General features: G+C 33.6%; 2 protein-coding genes across 3 annotated transcripts in view; both read right to left on the reverse strand.

Annotated features, from left to right (window-relative positions):
* LOC132725713 (uncharacterized) overlaps positions 1-5,150 on the reverse strand; it is a 67,350-nt gene extending 62,200 nt beyond the window's left edge. Inside the window, exon 1 of the mRNA XM_060710898.1 lies at positions 5,031-5,150. The gene's annotated coding sequence lies outside the window, so the exon portion shown is untranslated. The remainder of the gene's footprint in view (positions 1-5,030) is intronic.
* The window catches only part of LOC132725711 (uncharacterized), a 37,062-nt gene extending 21,615 nt beyond the window's left edge, over positions 1-15,447 (reverse strand). Inside the window, exons 1-5 of one of the 2 annotated variants that reach the window (XM_060710895.1) lie at positions 15,083-15,436; positions 14,184-14,353; positions 12,743-12,886; positions 10,716-11,948; positions 9,879-10,210 (exon numbers count right to left, since the gene is read on the reverse strand). In XM_060710895.1, the coding sequence (XP_060566878.1) occupies positions 10,068-10,210; positions 10,716-11,948; positions 12,743-12,886; positions 14,184-14,353; positions 15,083-15,114 (1,722 nt within the window). In that variant the 5' untranslated portion in view covers positions 15,115-15,436 and the 3' untranslated portion in view covers positions 9,879-10,067. Of the gene's footprint in view, positions 1-9,878; positions 10,211-10,715; positions 11,949-12,742; positions 12,887-14,183; positions 14,354-15,082 lie in introns of those variants that run through there. The other variant, XM_060710894.1, reaches the window with a different exon arrangement.
* Positions 15,448-17,258: the final 1,811 nt, after the last annotated feature.

Consider the following 17,258-nt stretch of genomic DNA (forward strand, 5'->3'; position numbering starts at 1 on the left):
ACTAGCCACCATGAAATTCAATAAATTTTCATACGAGGGTGAAAAATGTACCAGGTAAATATAAAATTTTTCCCCGGGGCCCTTTTTTTCTCGTTTTTTCAGATCAACCCCCATTCCGGTTTTTAGGGTCCTTTACCATGGGCATACAACCAAAAAAACAGTTTCCTTTAGACCTTCTTTGTGCTTTTATTAAAAAAAAAAGTTTATTTAGTTGCTAAAAAGGGGAAAAGGGACTGGGCCTTCTTAAAAAAAGCAAGCTACAAAAATGCTTTAAAAGCGCTACAAAAATTTTTCATAATACTTATTTTCCCCAAAGCTATTTTACCCCGTCTCAACGGAACAAACTGGGGCCCCGTTTATCCCCTGTTTGCCAACCCTCGGGGGTCTAAAAAATTCTTTCAATAAAACCCCATACATGTCGGGAAAGGTTTTCGGTTTCATAAGTTACATGGCATGGTCAACCCTTTAGATTCTTTTCTTGTGAAAAAGCCTTACATTAGCTTGGAGACGTCATTCTCAAACTGATAAACGTCGTCCTTTTACTATATCAGCAAATGCATTCCCATTTTGAAAGTTCTTAAAACGTCTGGTCTTGCGACCGGTACAACATATATATTAATGAGATCCATGTTTTAGTGGCTTTCTATGGCCTTTTTCGAGTGGGTGAAATAGCCTATTCTACAAAAGTTTAATGATAACATAGTGCTACCCCGTTCTTAAAGGGAGAAATTTATCTTTCGTATATAACCAATCCCAGGGTGCATACACTACATATTACATTGAAAAGTTAACAAACATTCGGCTGGTAAAACGGCTAGTGTTGTTTCAAAGGGCAAAAATGATAGTAGGCTTTGTCCAGTCAGAGCCATGTTAAATTACTTAAGAAAAACATCTCACACTTCAGGTTTTCTTTTCATTCACCAGTCTGGGTCACCAGTTACGACTTCCTTCTTCCGCTCTATTCTAAAGTCTTGTGTTACCGCTTGTAATCTCGACCCTTCACGATACACATCTCATTCATTTCGTATTGGTGGGGCAACTCTTGCTCTTGACAACAATATGTCAATTCTAAATATTCAAAGACTTGGCAGATGGAGATCATCTGCTTACAAAAAGTACTTACGCCCTGCAACTGTACCTTTATATCAAGACCCTTAAAGAGATTGTTTTATGATCTGTCGGTTTTTAGGCAGCAGATCTAGCTTGTATACTCGAGTAAAAAAATCCGACTGTTTAAGGCGGCGGGTTTTTTAGCATTTTAAACATTACATTTTTTTTTGGGGGCCCCCTATATATTTTAAATCCGTATGAATTTTGTTCACATAAGGGCCCGAAAAGTTAAAAGGCTTGCAGAAATTTTTTAAATAACTTTAAATTTTTTCATCTCTTCCCGGGGTCCTTGCCTTTCAATGTTAAAAAGTTGGGTTTTAAAAATAGTTTATTAAAAATTTTTTTAATGCCGGGCGGTTTAAGGGCCCCGGGTCCCTGTGTTGTCAATTTTAAAGTAGATATCATTTTCCTTAGCCTAGTCCAATTTTTTTTAAAATAATGTATTTGTCTGGAAAGGTTTAAGGCCGCAGAAACTTTTATTAGGTGATTTACACAGTGTCATATTTACTATGGTTTTTCTATATTCTAGTTTGCAAAAACTTTACAAATTTTTGAAATGTCTTAAAATAGACTTTCCTCAGTCTAGTCTTATGTATAATTTTTTGATACAATATTTACAAATTTATTGCTATTTTGATGCATACTATACCTTATCAGTTGTGTTCAGTTCAGTCATGTTATGTATAATTTTTTTGGATACAACATTTACAAATTTTATTTTATTTTCATGCATAATATACCTCATCAGTTGTGTTCAGTTCAGTTCAGTCATTGTTTGCGTGTTAGGCTTTGTATATATGGTTGCCTTAATGTAATATAATGTACAACTAGGTTTTTTTGTCATAAGTCCATCTTAGACAAGTCACAGTAGGTCGTTCTGGGTGGGGTTTGTGGCGGTTTTTTCCACCCAGTTATGTTTTTGTGAAAACGTTTTTTAGTTGCTATATATTTTATGGCATTTAATAAATGCCCTATTTTCATTCAAATACTAGAGTTGTGTTTTCACTTTTCCATACAAGGGTTTTTGAACCCTTTTGGGGTGGTTTTTTTTCTTTTTTTTCCCCATATTTTTTAAATTGCACAAAAAGAAAAACTTTTTTGGTTTTTATCTGGGTTTTCCTAAATTCGCCTTTTTTATTTTCGTGAAAACCCCACAAAGGGTTTTTTTTGGGGCCCCCCCCCAAACCCTTTTTAATTTTTGATTTAATTTTTTTTTCCTTTTAATTGCATTTTGTTTTTTTTTACCCCTTTTAGGGAATTTTGTTTAAAAAAGGAAATTTTTAATTTAAAGGGGGAAATCCCGGGTTTTTGAAAAAAAGAAATTACCCCAAAAATTACGGGGGGTTTTTGGTTTTTTAAAAATTTTTTTTCCAAATTTTTTTTAAAACCCCTTTGGGTTTTTCCCCCTTAGGGGAAAAACCTTTTTTTGACAAAAAGAACGGTTTTATCCCGGGGCACGTTTTTTTTACGGCGAAAAAACTGGTTTTTTTTTCCCCTTTGCTTTTTTTTATAGGGAAATTTCTTTTAGCTTAAAATTAATCAAAAAATTTTTGGTTTAAAAAATATAAAATTTTAAAAAATGTTTTTTTATTGAAACTAATTTTTTTTAATTTTTTATATGGTATTTTAAAAAAAAAAAATTAAAACTGCAAAATTTCGCAGCAATTAAATGTGAATTTAAACGTTTTGGCAAAGATCTTGTTAATATAAATAATTCTTAGCTGACATTTTCAAGGAAGAAATGGGGGGTTTTTACCTGGGGGGGGGACAAAATATCATTGTTAGTTTACCAAATTCAAAAGATAGTTAAATTGATGTATAGCCGGGGGTTCATATAATTAGTAAAATCTTATATTGAAACAATAACATTTACAAATGTTTTTGGGGTTTTATGTGCGAAATCACTTATATATAATGCATTTGCGCATAAATTGTCAAAATTAAATGAGAAAATTGCCCTTGCGTAACTTTGTTATATGATTATATGTTTATTTGTACATTAGATATTTTCGTGATAAAACGCAATATTACTCACTTCAAAATAAATTTCACATACACCATACCTCAACTTTAAATTAAAACCGTGATCAGATATAATGTTATTGAAGCAGATGTATTTAAATATTTTAATCTTAATTCATTGAGCTTTAATAGAAATATTTAGGTAGAATAATTTCACCTGAAATATTTATTGCATATTTTTTTTTTCATTTTATTTGCAAGTACTTTTTTCCTACTACATAGCTTTATTGGGACAATATGTTATAACGAACAAAAAAAGGTCATATCTTTTCTGGATAAATTCTCCGAGATCTTATTAATATATTATGTGATTATGAATAAGACATAATTGTAATGAACCGGGAAGGAATAGAGTATTTTTTTCTTTCCTTCCTTGTTTTAATGCACAATGTGGTATAAGCCAGTTTTAACTTTCCTACCTCTTATCTTATTATCTTATATATAGAAAGTTACTCGGAGAAAATTTTGTTTTGTGTAAAATGAACTTGTTCAAATATGTCAGATCTTTGGTTTAGATTACCGTTTTAATTTAGCTTTTTTTGAACAAAAAAATCCACCCAAAATATTCAAAATTTATTCGTGGGCCCTTGTTTTTTCTTGTCTAAGGAAAATGGCGGACTTCTTAGACATCTTAGCATGAAACTGATAACGATCGCCGATTGGCTTATCTGTAAGACCCCTGCCAGCTTGATTGACAGGCGGCGTAATGTCAATTATGAGTGAAATGTCAAAGCTGTCACATGAGTTTGGTGATAATTGCAATTTTCTCGTGCTTGGAGACATGAACAGTCGAGTTGGGTCTTTAAAAGATTTTGTAGAACATGACGATGTTGATCGGTATTTTTCTGAATTATTGCCTGATGATTATATAACTGATGTTTATATGGATAGGTTGACAACCGATACCGGCGTTAATAGAAATGGGCGTCTTTTAATTGATTTTTGTAAAGCTAGTAGACTGCGCATAATGAACGGTAGAATATGTGGTGAAAAAGGCGTGTGTACATATAACGGACAATCAGCGAGGAGTTTATTAGATTTTGCTATTTGTAATACATCTGTTATGAAACATTTCAGTAAGTTTTATGTTGGATTACCTAATACATTATCTACGGAATGCCGTTAGGGCCATCGCCTATAAATGTGTTGATCTAAAACGCGATAGTCAATAGTACGATGGTGAAAACGCGAAATCACGAAATTACGATGGTAAAAACGCGAAAGCACGATGATGAAAACGCGATAGTACGATGATGAAAACGCGACAGTACGATACTACGATGATGAAAACGCGATAAACTATCGTGTTTTCACCATCGTACTGTCGCGTTTTCACCATCGTAGTTTCGTGATTTCGCGTTTTCATCATCGTACTGTCGAGTATCGCGTTTCAGATCAAACCATTCATAGGCGATGGCCCTTACGGCATTCCGGAATGCCGTAAGGGCCATCGCCTATGAATGTGTTAATCTGAAACGCGATAGTCGATAGTACGATGGTGAAAACACGAAATCACGAAAATACGATGGTGAAAACGCGATAGTACGATGATGAAAACGCAATAGTACGATGATGAAATCACGACAGTACGATGGTGAAAACGCGATAGTACGATGATGAAAACACGACAGTACGATGATGAAAACGCGATAGTACGATGGTGAAAAGTGAAATATTACCATCATATTTTTGTATCAGGATTATCTCTTTAAGGAAATTAACTTTATAATGTACATTTATCAAGTTAGATCTCGATTCTTGAAGGCCTAATAAACACTGATAAACACTGATAAACAGATAAATAAAACTGATAAACAATGTTTCCTTTTTCAGGTCTATGAATTTATGTTTTGATGTGTTCTGTCAAATTATGATAAACCCACTCTGTAGCTACTTACTTTACAAAACCTGTATACAATATACGAGTATTTAAAGGTATTAAAAATAATAACGATTCAACACTATTCAATGTTTTGGCCTCATCCGCAGTCGCAACATTTCGACCCTTTCCGTCTGTCTTCGGTTAAGGGAAATAGCCGACGACAACCCGATTGACTTACCCGGATGGTTGACTAATATACGCAACGGAGTTAATTTGGCGCAACCCAGTAAGATCTACTGTAATATCATTTTATTTATTTATTTATTTATTTATTTATTTATTTATTTATTTATTTATTTATTTATTTATTTATTTATTTATTTATTTATTTATTTATCGCTCTACTGTACTGAGTAGTCATAAAATTATTTATGCAATCTCGTAGACTTGTAATTTAGCTGTGTGGTAAGTTATGAAAAGAGCACAGATGGGAAATATTCTGCACTAAATACAGTATAGCGGATTTATGGGAAAATTTCTCTGATACTTTTAATTGAGATCTCTTACTGAAAAAAGATTCCATCTGGAAAAAAACTCTTTCATTTGGGATCACCTTCCCTAGGTCAATCAAATTGATATGTCAAAAGAGACTGATCAAAATAGGAAGCCGGGCCTTTAAAAGATTTATAAAATCAGGATCATTTTCTTATCGTTAACAGTTATTTGACGTAAAACATTTAACTAGTGCGGAGAAGTGGTTTTTAGAGACTTATCAACAGTATCTTTAAGACATCCTAAATTTAAGAAACACTGATCGATGCCCAAAATGGTATCAAACCCAACACTAAAATGCTGAACTCTTTTATTAAACAGTCAAAACAAGAAACATCTGCTGTCCCCACATTAAAGTATGAAAATAAATTTCACCATGATGATGTCTCAAAGGCTACAGCTTTAAATAAACATTTCAGTCAGTATTTAGCCCCAAATCTTCCCTGTCACCTTAGCATGGTCAATCCGTCCATTCTTTGTCAGATATCCAAATAGGAGCAAAGGGGATTGAGAAACGTCTTAATGACCTAACCTCTCATAAAGCCTTTAGTCTGGATGAAATAAAACCAATCATTCTCAACACATTTCTTTAAATGCTCTCTCCAATTCTAGAGATTATTTTCCAAAAGCTATCTCGATTTATTCTTTTTTACCATCCCAATGGAAATCTGCATTTGAAGCCCCAATTTTCAAGAAAGGTGAAAGGTCAATACTTGCAAATTATAGGCCAATTTCCTTAACATGTGTTTTGTGTAAAGTTATGGACTACAAAGTTTCCTCTTTCATTATCAAACATTTTACCAACCATAACATCCTTTACCACCTCCACCATGGTTTCCTGGAAAAAAGGTCATGTGTTACGCACATGCTGGTAAAGGACCTAGTCATCTCAGTCTATGAAAAAGCAATATTTTTTTTTAATTTCATAAGGTCAGGTTTCGATAAGGTCAATCATGAGAAAGTACTGCTAAAATACACGAAAATGGAATCAGTGGTCAAACTTTAAGATGGGTCAAAAGTTTTGTAGATAATAGACTGAAGCAAGTTGTGCTTAATTGCATCAGCTTAAACCCAATATATATATCCTCAGGCGTCCCCAAGGCTAAGTTCTAGGACCACTCTTGATTCGCGCTTATAAAAATGACCTCCCACGAAACATAAATTTCAAGATCTGCTTGTTTGTAGACGATACTGCAGAATACAATGCTATGACATCTGTAAACCAATCAGTCGCCCTCCAAAATAATCTAAATCTGTTTTAATATATATGTATAAGCATGCAGAATATTACCTTACCCTCTCCCACAAACCTTTTTTAAAACATGAATATATTATTTTTATCATTTTAACAAAAACCTTGGACCAAAAAAAAACAACATCATTTTTGGTCCCAGCTATCACAATGATGTTCGCGTTACATGAAATATTAACTAACAATCTGTTGTTTGTAGGGGGGAGTGTTTTCATTTACTTACTTTATGCGATTTTTCTGCTGGACATCTTTTGTACTGACCACACACAAATTGCAACTATATATGGTGCTCTAATTTAGAGTTTCCAATACCCTTAATTTCTCAAAGTTTTTCTTGACAATAATTTTCTACCATCGCCTGCAAACTATGAATTTCGGCAAATCACGAATTTTCCAGTTCACAGCTATCTTCAACACATAGTTGCTTATCTTATTTAAATCAATTTCCTCTTGTCTAAGAGGCAAAATAAAACGATCTATTAAATGAAGGAAGAATTTCTCTTTAAAATACATCTTCTTCAAGAACGATTTATTATTTGATTTTCAATCTAAATAGTGGACATTCCTTATGCTGACAATTAATGTGTCTTCGTCAAATTTTCGTGGGCGTTACAGAGATTAGAACATGATTTCAAAATTTAAGGCTTATAAGCAAATAACATTGCTTTTGGAATTACAGAAAAAAGTCTTCAGTAAGCATTAATACAAATATTTGTTTATTTCAATTTTGCACTTGCTTACGCCCGTTGCGCCAAAAATCTCCATTAACTATATTAATCATAATGTAAAAACTGGCAATCGGAACAATTCGGCTATTATTAATATATTGTATATCCGAAGACTGACGGAAAGGGCCGAAAAGTTGCGATTGGTGAAACTGGTTTAAAGCAAGGGGTATCACTGTGTAGAGGTTTTGGTTTTGCAATATGACACAAGTTACCTCCCTTCACAGATTGTACGTGCATTATAAATAAAAAGAAATGAATGAAATTTTTCCTGAAAGTATTATTTACTTTCATGTTGTCAGGTTGTCAGGTATAACCAGAGACATATAATAATATATATAGTGTCTCTGGTAGATAAAAAAAAACTGACACATTGATAAACTACTTCAATTTGCATGTTTAAAGTGGATTGGTCTACAACTGGTCAACATTCTCCTTGAATTTTTATGCTCCCCGAAGGGAGAGCATATAGTCCCCACCTTGTCCGTCTGTCCGTTTGTCCGTGCGTTGTCTTGTCCGGAGTATAACTTGAAAACCCTTGCAGATAGTTTGTTTAAACTTCATACAGTGGTAGAGGGCATTGAGGGGGAGTGCAGTGTCAAATAACCATAACTCTATTTTGCCCGGTTTTTGAATTATCTCCCCTTTTAGAAAATCTTGTCCGGGACATAACTCTAAAACTATAAGAGATAGCAACATGAAACTTTGTAGGTAAATAGATCTCAATGGGTAGCTGTGCAGTGCATAAGAACCATAACTCTTTTTTGCCTAGTATTGGAGTTATTGCCCTTTGTTTATGTTAACACTTTGAACTTTGTCCGGAACATAACTCTAAAACTATAAGAGATATCATCATGAAACATTGTTTTTAGATAGATCTCATTGAGTAGAAGTGCAGTGCAAAAGAACCATAACTCTGTTAAGCCTCATTTTTGAATTATCTCCCATTTAAGAAAGATCTTGTCCAGGACATAGCTGTAAAACTATAAGAGTTATCACCATGAAATTTTGTTGGTAGATAGATTTTATTGAGTAAAAGTGCAGCACAAAAAACACCATAACTCTGTTTTTGCCCAATTTTTGAATTATCTCCCCTTTTTAAAAAAAACTTGTCAGGGAAATACCTCTAAAACTACAAGAGACATCAACATGAAACTTTGTAGGTAGATAGATCTCAATGGGTAGATGTGCAGTGCACAAGAACTTGAACTCTGCCTTGCCAAATTTTGTAGTTATTGCCCTTTGTTCATTTTTACTTTTTGAACTTTGTCCGGGACATAACTCGGAAACCATAAGAGGTATCAACAAGAAACTGTGTAGGTTGATAGATTGCATTGATTAGAAGTGCAGTGCAAGGAACAGTAACTGCCTTGTCTAATTTTGAAATTTTTGCACTTTGAACTTTTTCCAGGGACATAACTCTGAAACTATAAGAGGTGTACTTTCCTGTGTCCAAAACCTATTCGGGGAGCATCACCCGGCTCGAACCGGGCTCTTGTTAGATATTGTCAAAAACAAAAGAAATGAACATTTAGATATTCTTATATAATATTGCGAAATCTACAGATTATGCAAATTAAGTCTGCCCGGCTTAGACAGATATGAACGACTGTGCAGTGTGTAGAAGTCATGAGCTTGATGTCATATATTTAAAAAAAAAAGCATTCTATCTTTAATACTGAGAGAAAAAAATATGTTCCTAGCAATTAATCGAGAAACACTAGTACTTGTATTTCTTTCATACATGTATTGATCTCGAAGAATTATTCTTTTTTTTTTCAAAATTCAAACAAATATTTAGTAAACAGTATTCAGTAGTCTAGAGATACCCTTCAATAAGCTAATCCTTGTTCTTGTTAAATTTGCAACTACCCTTTATGATATATATTATAAATGGTCAACAACAGTTCTTGTTGTGTTTTAGTCATCTCAGCTTTTTGATGTTTAACACTGATATATTCCTTTAAATCATATATTCTTTATTATAAAAAATGTATTATCTAAATCATGTATGTTTTTTATGTTTACGTGGTGGTGGTGGTGTTGATAGTTTAACCTCTGAATCACGGCAGTCTGCCATTTTGAATTCAACAGAGAACAGTTCAGCCACCTCTTAGTTCCTGGGCAAGCTGTCATAGCTGTTTACCAGTACTAATTGTAGTACTAATTGTCTTCTCTTTGGCAAGGAACTGATAATTTTCCTACATGCCAGAGCAGAGGAACAGTGCGAATGACCGTAGAAAGGATTTTATGATCAATTACATCGAAAGTGACTTGCACCATCCTGAAATCGAACCTGCTTCGTCCGATCCACAGTACAACGCTTTACCTTTGAGCTTACCGTGCGGTTGCTTGTAACTCGATCTTATTCTTGTATAGACCTTGAGAATTTCAATTCAATTCAATATATTTATTGCATAACACACAATAAATATATAAACATAGTTACAGCAAATAATACAATACATAAAATACAATGGAAACACATGGATTTCATTACATTGTTATTTAACATTCACCTTTTCTGTAAACATTTCTGCCTCTACAATGTGAACATGAAATATAATGTCTTGTTTGGCTTAATCTACAGTGTGCGTTTGATTAACCACTTCCTTCGTTGCTTTCGTAAAAACATTGCAGCTAGATAAAATATTGCTGCGGCAGCTTGGGCAGAACATATTGTCATGATTACACTACCATATGAACCGGAAATGTCTCTCACAGCACCTGGAAATAGAGGAAGTCATGTTTAATTCTATTACATTCTGATTGAAATTCTCCATATCAGAAGTTTGACGGAAAATGCCGAGAATATACGACTGTACAAAGGAGTGAGAAAAAATATTTAGCATCCTTGTTTATATATTGTGTCCTATTTCTTGTTTAGGTAATTTAAAACTTATATTCTATTGTCATGTACATGTTTTGTATTTGCACCAAACACATGAACTTATCATCAAATTCCATTGTGTAATTTGTGATATTCATCAATACCTTTACTAGTGCTACTTATCAATATTGTTTTTATTGTCAAATATTTGGTTTATTTGTCTTTAATGTTATTATTATTACCATATTTCATTATTTGAAATTAACACGCATTTGTTTAAAAGGGTGGTGGAAATATATTTACGACATTCTGATGATTTATTCTATTTAAAGAAACAAAACAAAACAAAAAACACACAATAAAACGTTAAAAGTAAGATGATAATATAATGAACTCTCTCACCGAACAGGGGACCAACACCCACAATTAGAATACCATTGACTGAGATAAGAAATCCCACTGCTATAGGCACTTGCTCTAGACTCACGATTCTAACTGTTGCATTGATTGAAGAAGACACGATACCACCGAACGCTATACCACAAAGGCATACTCCAATCATATAAACTGATAATTGTCCTGAGAAATAAATCAGTAACTGTCCGCAAAATCCAGAAACTGCGGAGATCACTGGATACACAAAGGAATTAATCCCTTTTCGTTCTTTCAAAAGTCCAGGAATAAATCTACTAACAATATTTGAGCAATTGAATGCTAGAAATGATGATAGCCCTTCGGACTCACTCAACCCTTTCCACATAGCAATGTCTAATTTTACTCCTAGATAACCATTTAAACTAATGTTTCCGAAGGCGAATGCTAAAACTAAACAAACGTATGGTTTGGTCATTATTTCTTTTAAGAGACAGTGGACTGTTTCAAAATGTCGTTTCAATTTAGTTACTTTAGTATATTTTGTCGTTTCTAACTTAGCTGCTTGCGTTTCATTTGCTACAGTCGTTGATTTATTTTTGACTGTACCTTCCTTTTTATCAGCGATAATATTTTTCTCTGAAATTTCTTTTTGATCGTTATTTTCACATTCGATTTGTTTTATAAAAATTGTAGGATCTTCTTTAAACACTATTTCACCATTGTTATCCTCTAATGCTAATTCATCTTTTCTGTCATCAATTATGTCTACTTCAGTTCTTTCATCATCGTTATTTTTAGAATTATATGCAATATTATCATATGTTTCTGCAATAAACCCCGTTTCTGATACTCCAGTATGTTTTAAATTAAGGGATGTATGACATTTGTCTCCGTCTGGGGTATCGATAAGATGATCTTTTCCATCTGTAATCGTTTTAATTGGATCAGTGCTAGTGGTTTTGGCATTGGAACCACTTTCTGAAGCTTTGCTATGATCAAGTGGTCCATCAGAAAGAGCTTTTCGGTTGATAAAACAAACAATACACAAGATAAATGTATTGCTAGTGATACCTCCAAGTATAAGAAATGTTCCTTGCAGTCCGAATATGCCAGACAACCACGACAGAAGATACGGATAGCCGAGTGAAGCGAAACCAACTGCGGTGTTTAATATTGTAATGCTCATAATTTGATGACGGCCTTTGAATACCCTCCCTGCAACTGTTACACAACTAACGTGTGACAGTGATGTCCCAATCGCTTTATACATGAAACAGAAAAAATAAATGAATAAATGAAAATTATAATAGTAATTAAATCGAAGACAAATCAAGATCGAGAATTTTGTAAAGAACATTGCTGTGAGAACCCATGAATTAAATCACTTTTCAAGTCTATTTTTTTAGCTCTTGCGGTCTATTAATGCTTCAGGCTGGAACCAATTACAAAAAGAGGACCACCTAATGATCATTCATGTGAAGTCAGGAAATATTGTTTAAAGAAATTATGGACAACGACTTACAATGGAGGACATCCTAAAAGCTAACCTCTGAGAGCACTTTGTGTTCAGGTGAGCGAACTGGAGATACATTTGTAACTGAAATATTATTGGACACCATATGTTTCATTTAAAGGAAAAATTAAACGTTTACATGACTACTGTAAATTCAAACATATATTATATATTCAATAAAAACAAACGCTTTTCTTAGCTTTCGATATTTAGTCTTCTTTAGAAAAAAAATGACGTTTATAAAAAATAACATAATTATGTCGCTTTAACTAAACGTTCAAGTTTATTGTCCAGAACGTGATGTTGAGCGAACATTAATATAAAGCTTTGTTAAATAAAAACATAATGTTAGAGTTAAATACTAGTATATACATTACTATATTAGTAAAGCATATATACAGTATTTTATACATTGAATATGGATCAACAAATGTGATGCAATATTTCTTATGATTAGTTATAAAAAAGATAATTTCACGTAAGTTTAAAAACATTAATTACACGTATATTAAAACATAGTACATGTAATAGAATAAAATACCTGATGTGATTCCAATGGTGATGTAAAGGACGTGTATACTGGTAGCAAAAAACGATGAAATAAAACCCAATGGTACAAGAATGCTAGCTATCAGTGTAACACCATGCAGGCCGAGTGTTGAGATAAGTGCTCCACTAAACACACCTGTGAGATATAAAATAATATTTCACTTTAATGTTACTTATTGACCATGTGAGATATAAAATAATATTTCACTTTAATGTCAATTATTGGTCCTGTGAGATATCAATAATATTTCACTTTAATGTCACTTATTTGCCCTGTGAGATATAAAATATATTTCACTTTAATGTCACTTATTTGCCCTGTGACATATAAAATAATATTTCACTTTAATGTCTCATTAACCATTCAGAAAATAAACGAAGACCTGAATGGTCAAAGCAATGCAAATAACATCAAATGTTGTGAACTTTGCCATTATAATCATTTTAAAAATAATACTGCTTTACTTTATTAAGTACATAACAACAAAAGCTTTTGTAACAAATGGTGATTTAGCTCTAAATACCATATCAAGAAAAAAAAAACATAGTTAGAAATGATATTCAGATTCAACTGCAATATCTGAGCAAAGTTTACATAAATGTTAATTGGAGATTAATATTCAAAATATGATGAAAACAAACTCATAATTAATTTATGTTCGTTGATAGCTCTTTAATTAAGCTCAAAGTAAGACTAAGTTTTTTTTTTTTTTTTTTTTTTTTTTTTGTTGTTTTTTTTCTTGTTGTTGTTTTTCTGGTTTTTGTTTTTTGTTTTTCTTTTTTGTTCTGTTACATTTTCCATAGTTTTCAATAGTTCATTGGCTGTAAAGATTACTAGTAACCATCTTATCAGCTTTTGCTTTTGTGTCATTAGAAAGTATAGAGTGACTTAATTAGTATTTTGCATGGAAAACAAAATACTACTTTGTTTTAAATTCTAATTGCTTCCCTATGTCATTTTTTTCTTCAACTTTTAACTCTGATGTGCTTTAACACAACCCTAAGTCCTCACATAATATGCATTTAAATTTATCTAAATCCATTATCAAAATATCATAAAACACATCTTTGTCATATCCTATTGCTGAGGCTAAATGTGCCTTTAACGGTGATAAATAGCACATCATATTTTACGCCCCTAACGATCAGCTTGATGACTATTCAATCTTCTACACTAAACAGGTTTGACTCAGTGATTCCGAAGAACCAGAACGAATTGTTTGATTTTAGGGTTTTTTTTTTTTTTTTTTTTTTTTTTTTTTGGAACTGTCTATTATCAACTATGTGGATATCAAGATAAACATTTACAGTTAGTCAGCCAACAGTTTAGAGCCTGGTCAGATTGCACGGATGTGCAGACTGGCCTGGCTCTGTGCTGGTGGCAAAGGCTGATCACATTCTGTTTTAGAAGGATACTGGTTCAATCTTCTTACCAAAGCCTAGGGTAACACCGGTCATCAAGGACTGTACTACCGCCGCCGTTGCTCTGTCCGTTTCATATGTTTCCATAATGTCTATGTATAGAGCTCCTAATGAAAACAACAGGGCAAAGTCGATCATCATTACTAAAGTAGTAACTACTAAAATCAGCCATTTGTTAAACCTGAAATGTTATAATACGTAGTTTTGTAAACTCAATTAACAGTTGATTCTGTGTAAACTATTTTTATATTACGCGGTGTTTCGTTTGGACAATAGTGATTTTTTTTATTTCGTCCTTGCCCGCGATGCACGATGGTACGATGATGAAAACACTATGGTACGATGGTGAGAACACGATGGTACGATGGTGAAATCGCGATGTCGCGATGGTACGATGGTGAAAACGCGATATAACAACCATGTATAATTCTTCTGTGGTTTGTATACTAAAACTATCAATGGAAAATAGGTAATATCGGATCGTGTATCTCATACCACAGGAACTTGACATTCTATAAATAATTGAAAAATAACGGCAATATACCCCTCTATATAGTGTTTATTGGTATGTTTGCCGTTATTTTTAAATTATTTGCTTATATAAATATACATGTATTTCAATTATTTATAGAATGTCAAGGCTCCTGCATGTGCTCACACTTATACCAACAACTTCCAGTGGTTTGATGTTTTGCCTAATACTATTAAATACAATCACTGTAATTGTTCCTAGTATATAACAGACCTTCCGTGACGAACCAATTCACTTTAAATAATATAAACCACTTTTATAATGTTGGCCTTGATTTAAAAAAAAATCTACAAAAACACCAGATAAAATTCTTAAGCGGAAGAAAAAAGCAGTTTAAGATCGACTACATTTATAACAGCTAGTTCACTATCTACTTACCTTGTAAATCGTGGTTTATCCTTCCCCTCCATAATATTTCTTTACACTTGGAACTTTATTATCTATCCTCTCGGCTGCTGATATGTGATGTGCTCTGTGTTCACATCATCAATTTATTATTTCGGCAAAGTCTTTGAGAAAAATATACAATCCATAAAGTAAACTGCTATTTTCTATGTTTTCTTTACACATCTTACCAGATTTGCATCATGCATCATTACAGTTATAGGATAATTTACTTGAAATCATTTAAGCGTTACGTATAGTTCACTAATATAATATGCGAAATGCTGAAGTATATTTTTACATGTAGTAAACGGAACATCAGATAGTTTCACCTATCACAAGTACTTCCCTTGTTTTCTATGTAATATAACCATTAGTCATTATGTATTTCTCTATATTAATATATACTACTCAACTTTTGTTAAGCACCATATGTTTGAGTGTGAATAATTTTTGGCATAATTTTATTAACGCCGTGCGAAAGGGTTTAAATTTTATCAAATCAGCTGAAGCACGAATTTAACCCTATAATTAAAATGAGTTTGACTAGAGAAGAGGATGACCCCCTCTTTGAGGATTTCAGAACAAGCAGTGTGTTTTCCAAATTTTTAAAACTGTTGTGTTTTTTGTTTTGCTTTTTTTTTTTTTTTTTTTTTTTTTTTTACAGTTTTAGACTGAATACCGTGTGTGTGTGACCCTTGACTATCAATAACAGCTTGGCAGCGCATTCTCATACTCCCTATTAGGTTTCTGATCATTCTAACGGGTATGGCCCCTCTTTAGCGGTCATGCTCAACAATATTTGCAGTCTGAAACCGTTCACATCATCTTATCCAGACTCTAGCACGCCTATCTGTGAAGTATAGGCAAAAACCTGGACTCATCAGTGAACAGAACGTGTATGTTCCATGGTCCATTCCAAACGGGCCTGGCGATGTCGATGCGTCAAGAGGATACGTATGCAAGGTATTCTCGACCGCAAATTACCTTCATGCAGCCTTCTACGTACCGTCTGTGTGGAAACACGGACCCCGCAGCATTAGCAAGGTCATTTCGAAGACAAGTTGCTGTCGAAAACCTTGCATGACGTGCCTGTACGACCAAAAACAGATCCTGAGCAGGCGTTGTGACCTTTTGCCGACCTCCAGCATACCAGTAGCCGGTATCTCGTCTAGGCTCTGGTGATGATGGTGTGGTGTAAAACCCAGCTCCGCACCAACCTGACGGAAGGTGGCGCCCTGCTACACCATCCCTACAACCCTCCATAACTCTGCTTCTCTCAAATGCCGCCTAATGTTAGCATTCGTCATATCGGAGTGACAGATGTAAGAAAGTTAAGCCACTGAATGACAATAAGCCGGTAATGTCGCCGTATAACAAAAGACATGTGATTGTACACCCTACCAAGAGCATGAAAATATTGGGGTGCACGCTTTTCATGTTCATGATGTTCCTTTTAGGTATTAAATATCATTTATCAAATGACAACTCATGTTAGATCCCATATGTCTTAATTGAGTAAGTCTATGTTCGGACTTGTGGATGCAGCAGTAATGGAGGGACTGTTGCTACTAAGAACATTTAATCACTCGTTGTAAAAAAAAAACAGAACAGTGCGTATTTAATTAAAAGTGTGTTTACTTACTTATTTCCTCATAAAACTTATTAGATTTCTGTTGGTTTTAGTACGTACTACAGTGTGTTGTTTCGGTTTTTTTTACCTAAAACTGTGTTTTCAACATGTTCCATGACCAATGTAGAGCCGGGGACAAAACTATCGCTTTTTAAGTAAAAACTGAAAAGGTAATGTAGCAAGGATTAGTTATTAGCTCGACTTTTTTTTTGAAAAAAAAAAGTAGAGGTATTATTATAGTCGCGGCGGGGTTGCCGTTGCCGTCCGCAAACTTTTACCTGGATCATAACTTTTTAGTTCTTGGTGTATTGTCTTCATACTTGGCCACAACAACCCTTGGGACAAAACCTTTCAGTAGACCACACTAACCTTGACCTTCATCCATAAATGACATTGACCTTCAAGGTTAAAAAGTTCAAATTTTGCTTGTTCTTGCTATTATTGGCTGTTACATTGTTATTTTTGAATGGGTTGTCTTCAAACTTGAACATAATACTCTTCAAGGATATCCCTTAAAATAATCAGACAGACTTTGAC

The sequence above is a fragment of the Ruditapes philippinarum genome, unplaced genomic scaffold (assembly GCF_026571515.1).
Source record: "Ruditapes philippinarum isolate M1 unplaced genomic scaffold, ASM2657151v2 ctg5035_1_1_1_1, whole genome shotgun sequence".
Taxonomy (NCBI): domain Eukaryota; kingdom Metazoa; phylum Mollusca; class Bivalvia; order Venerida; family Veneridae; genus Ruditapes; species Ruditapes philippinarum.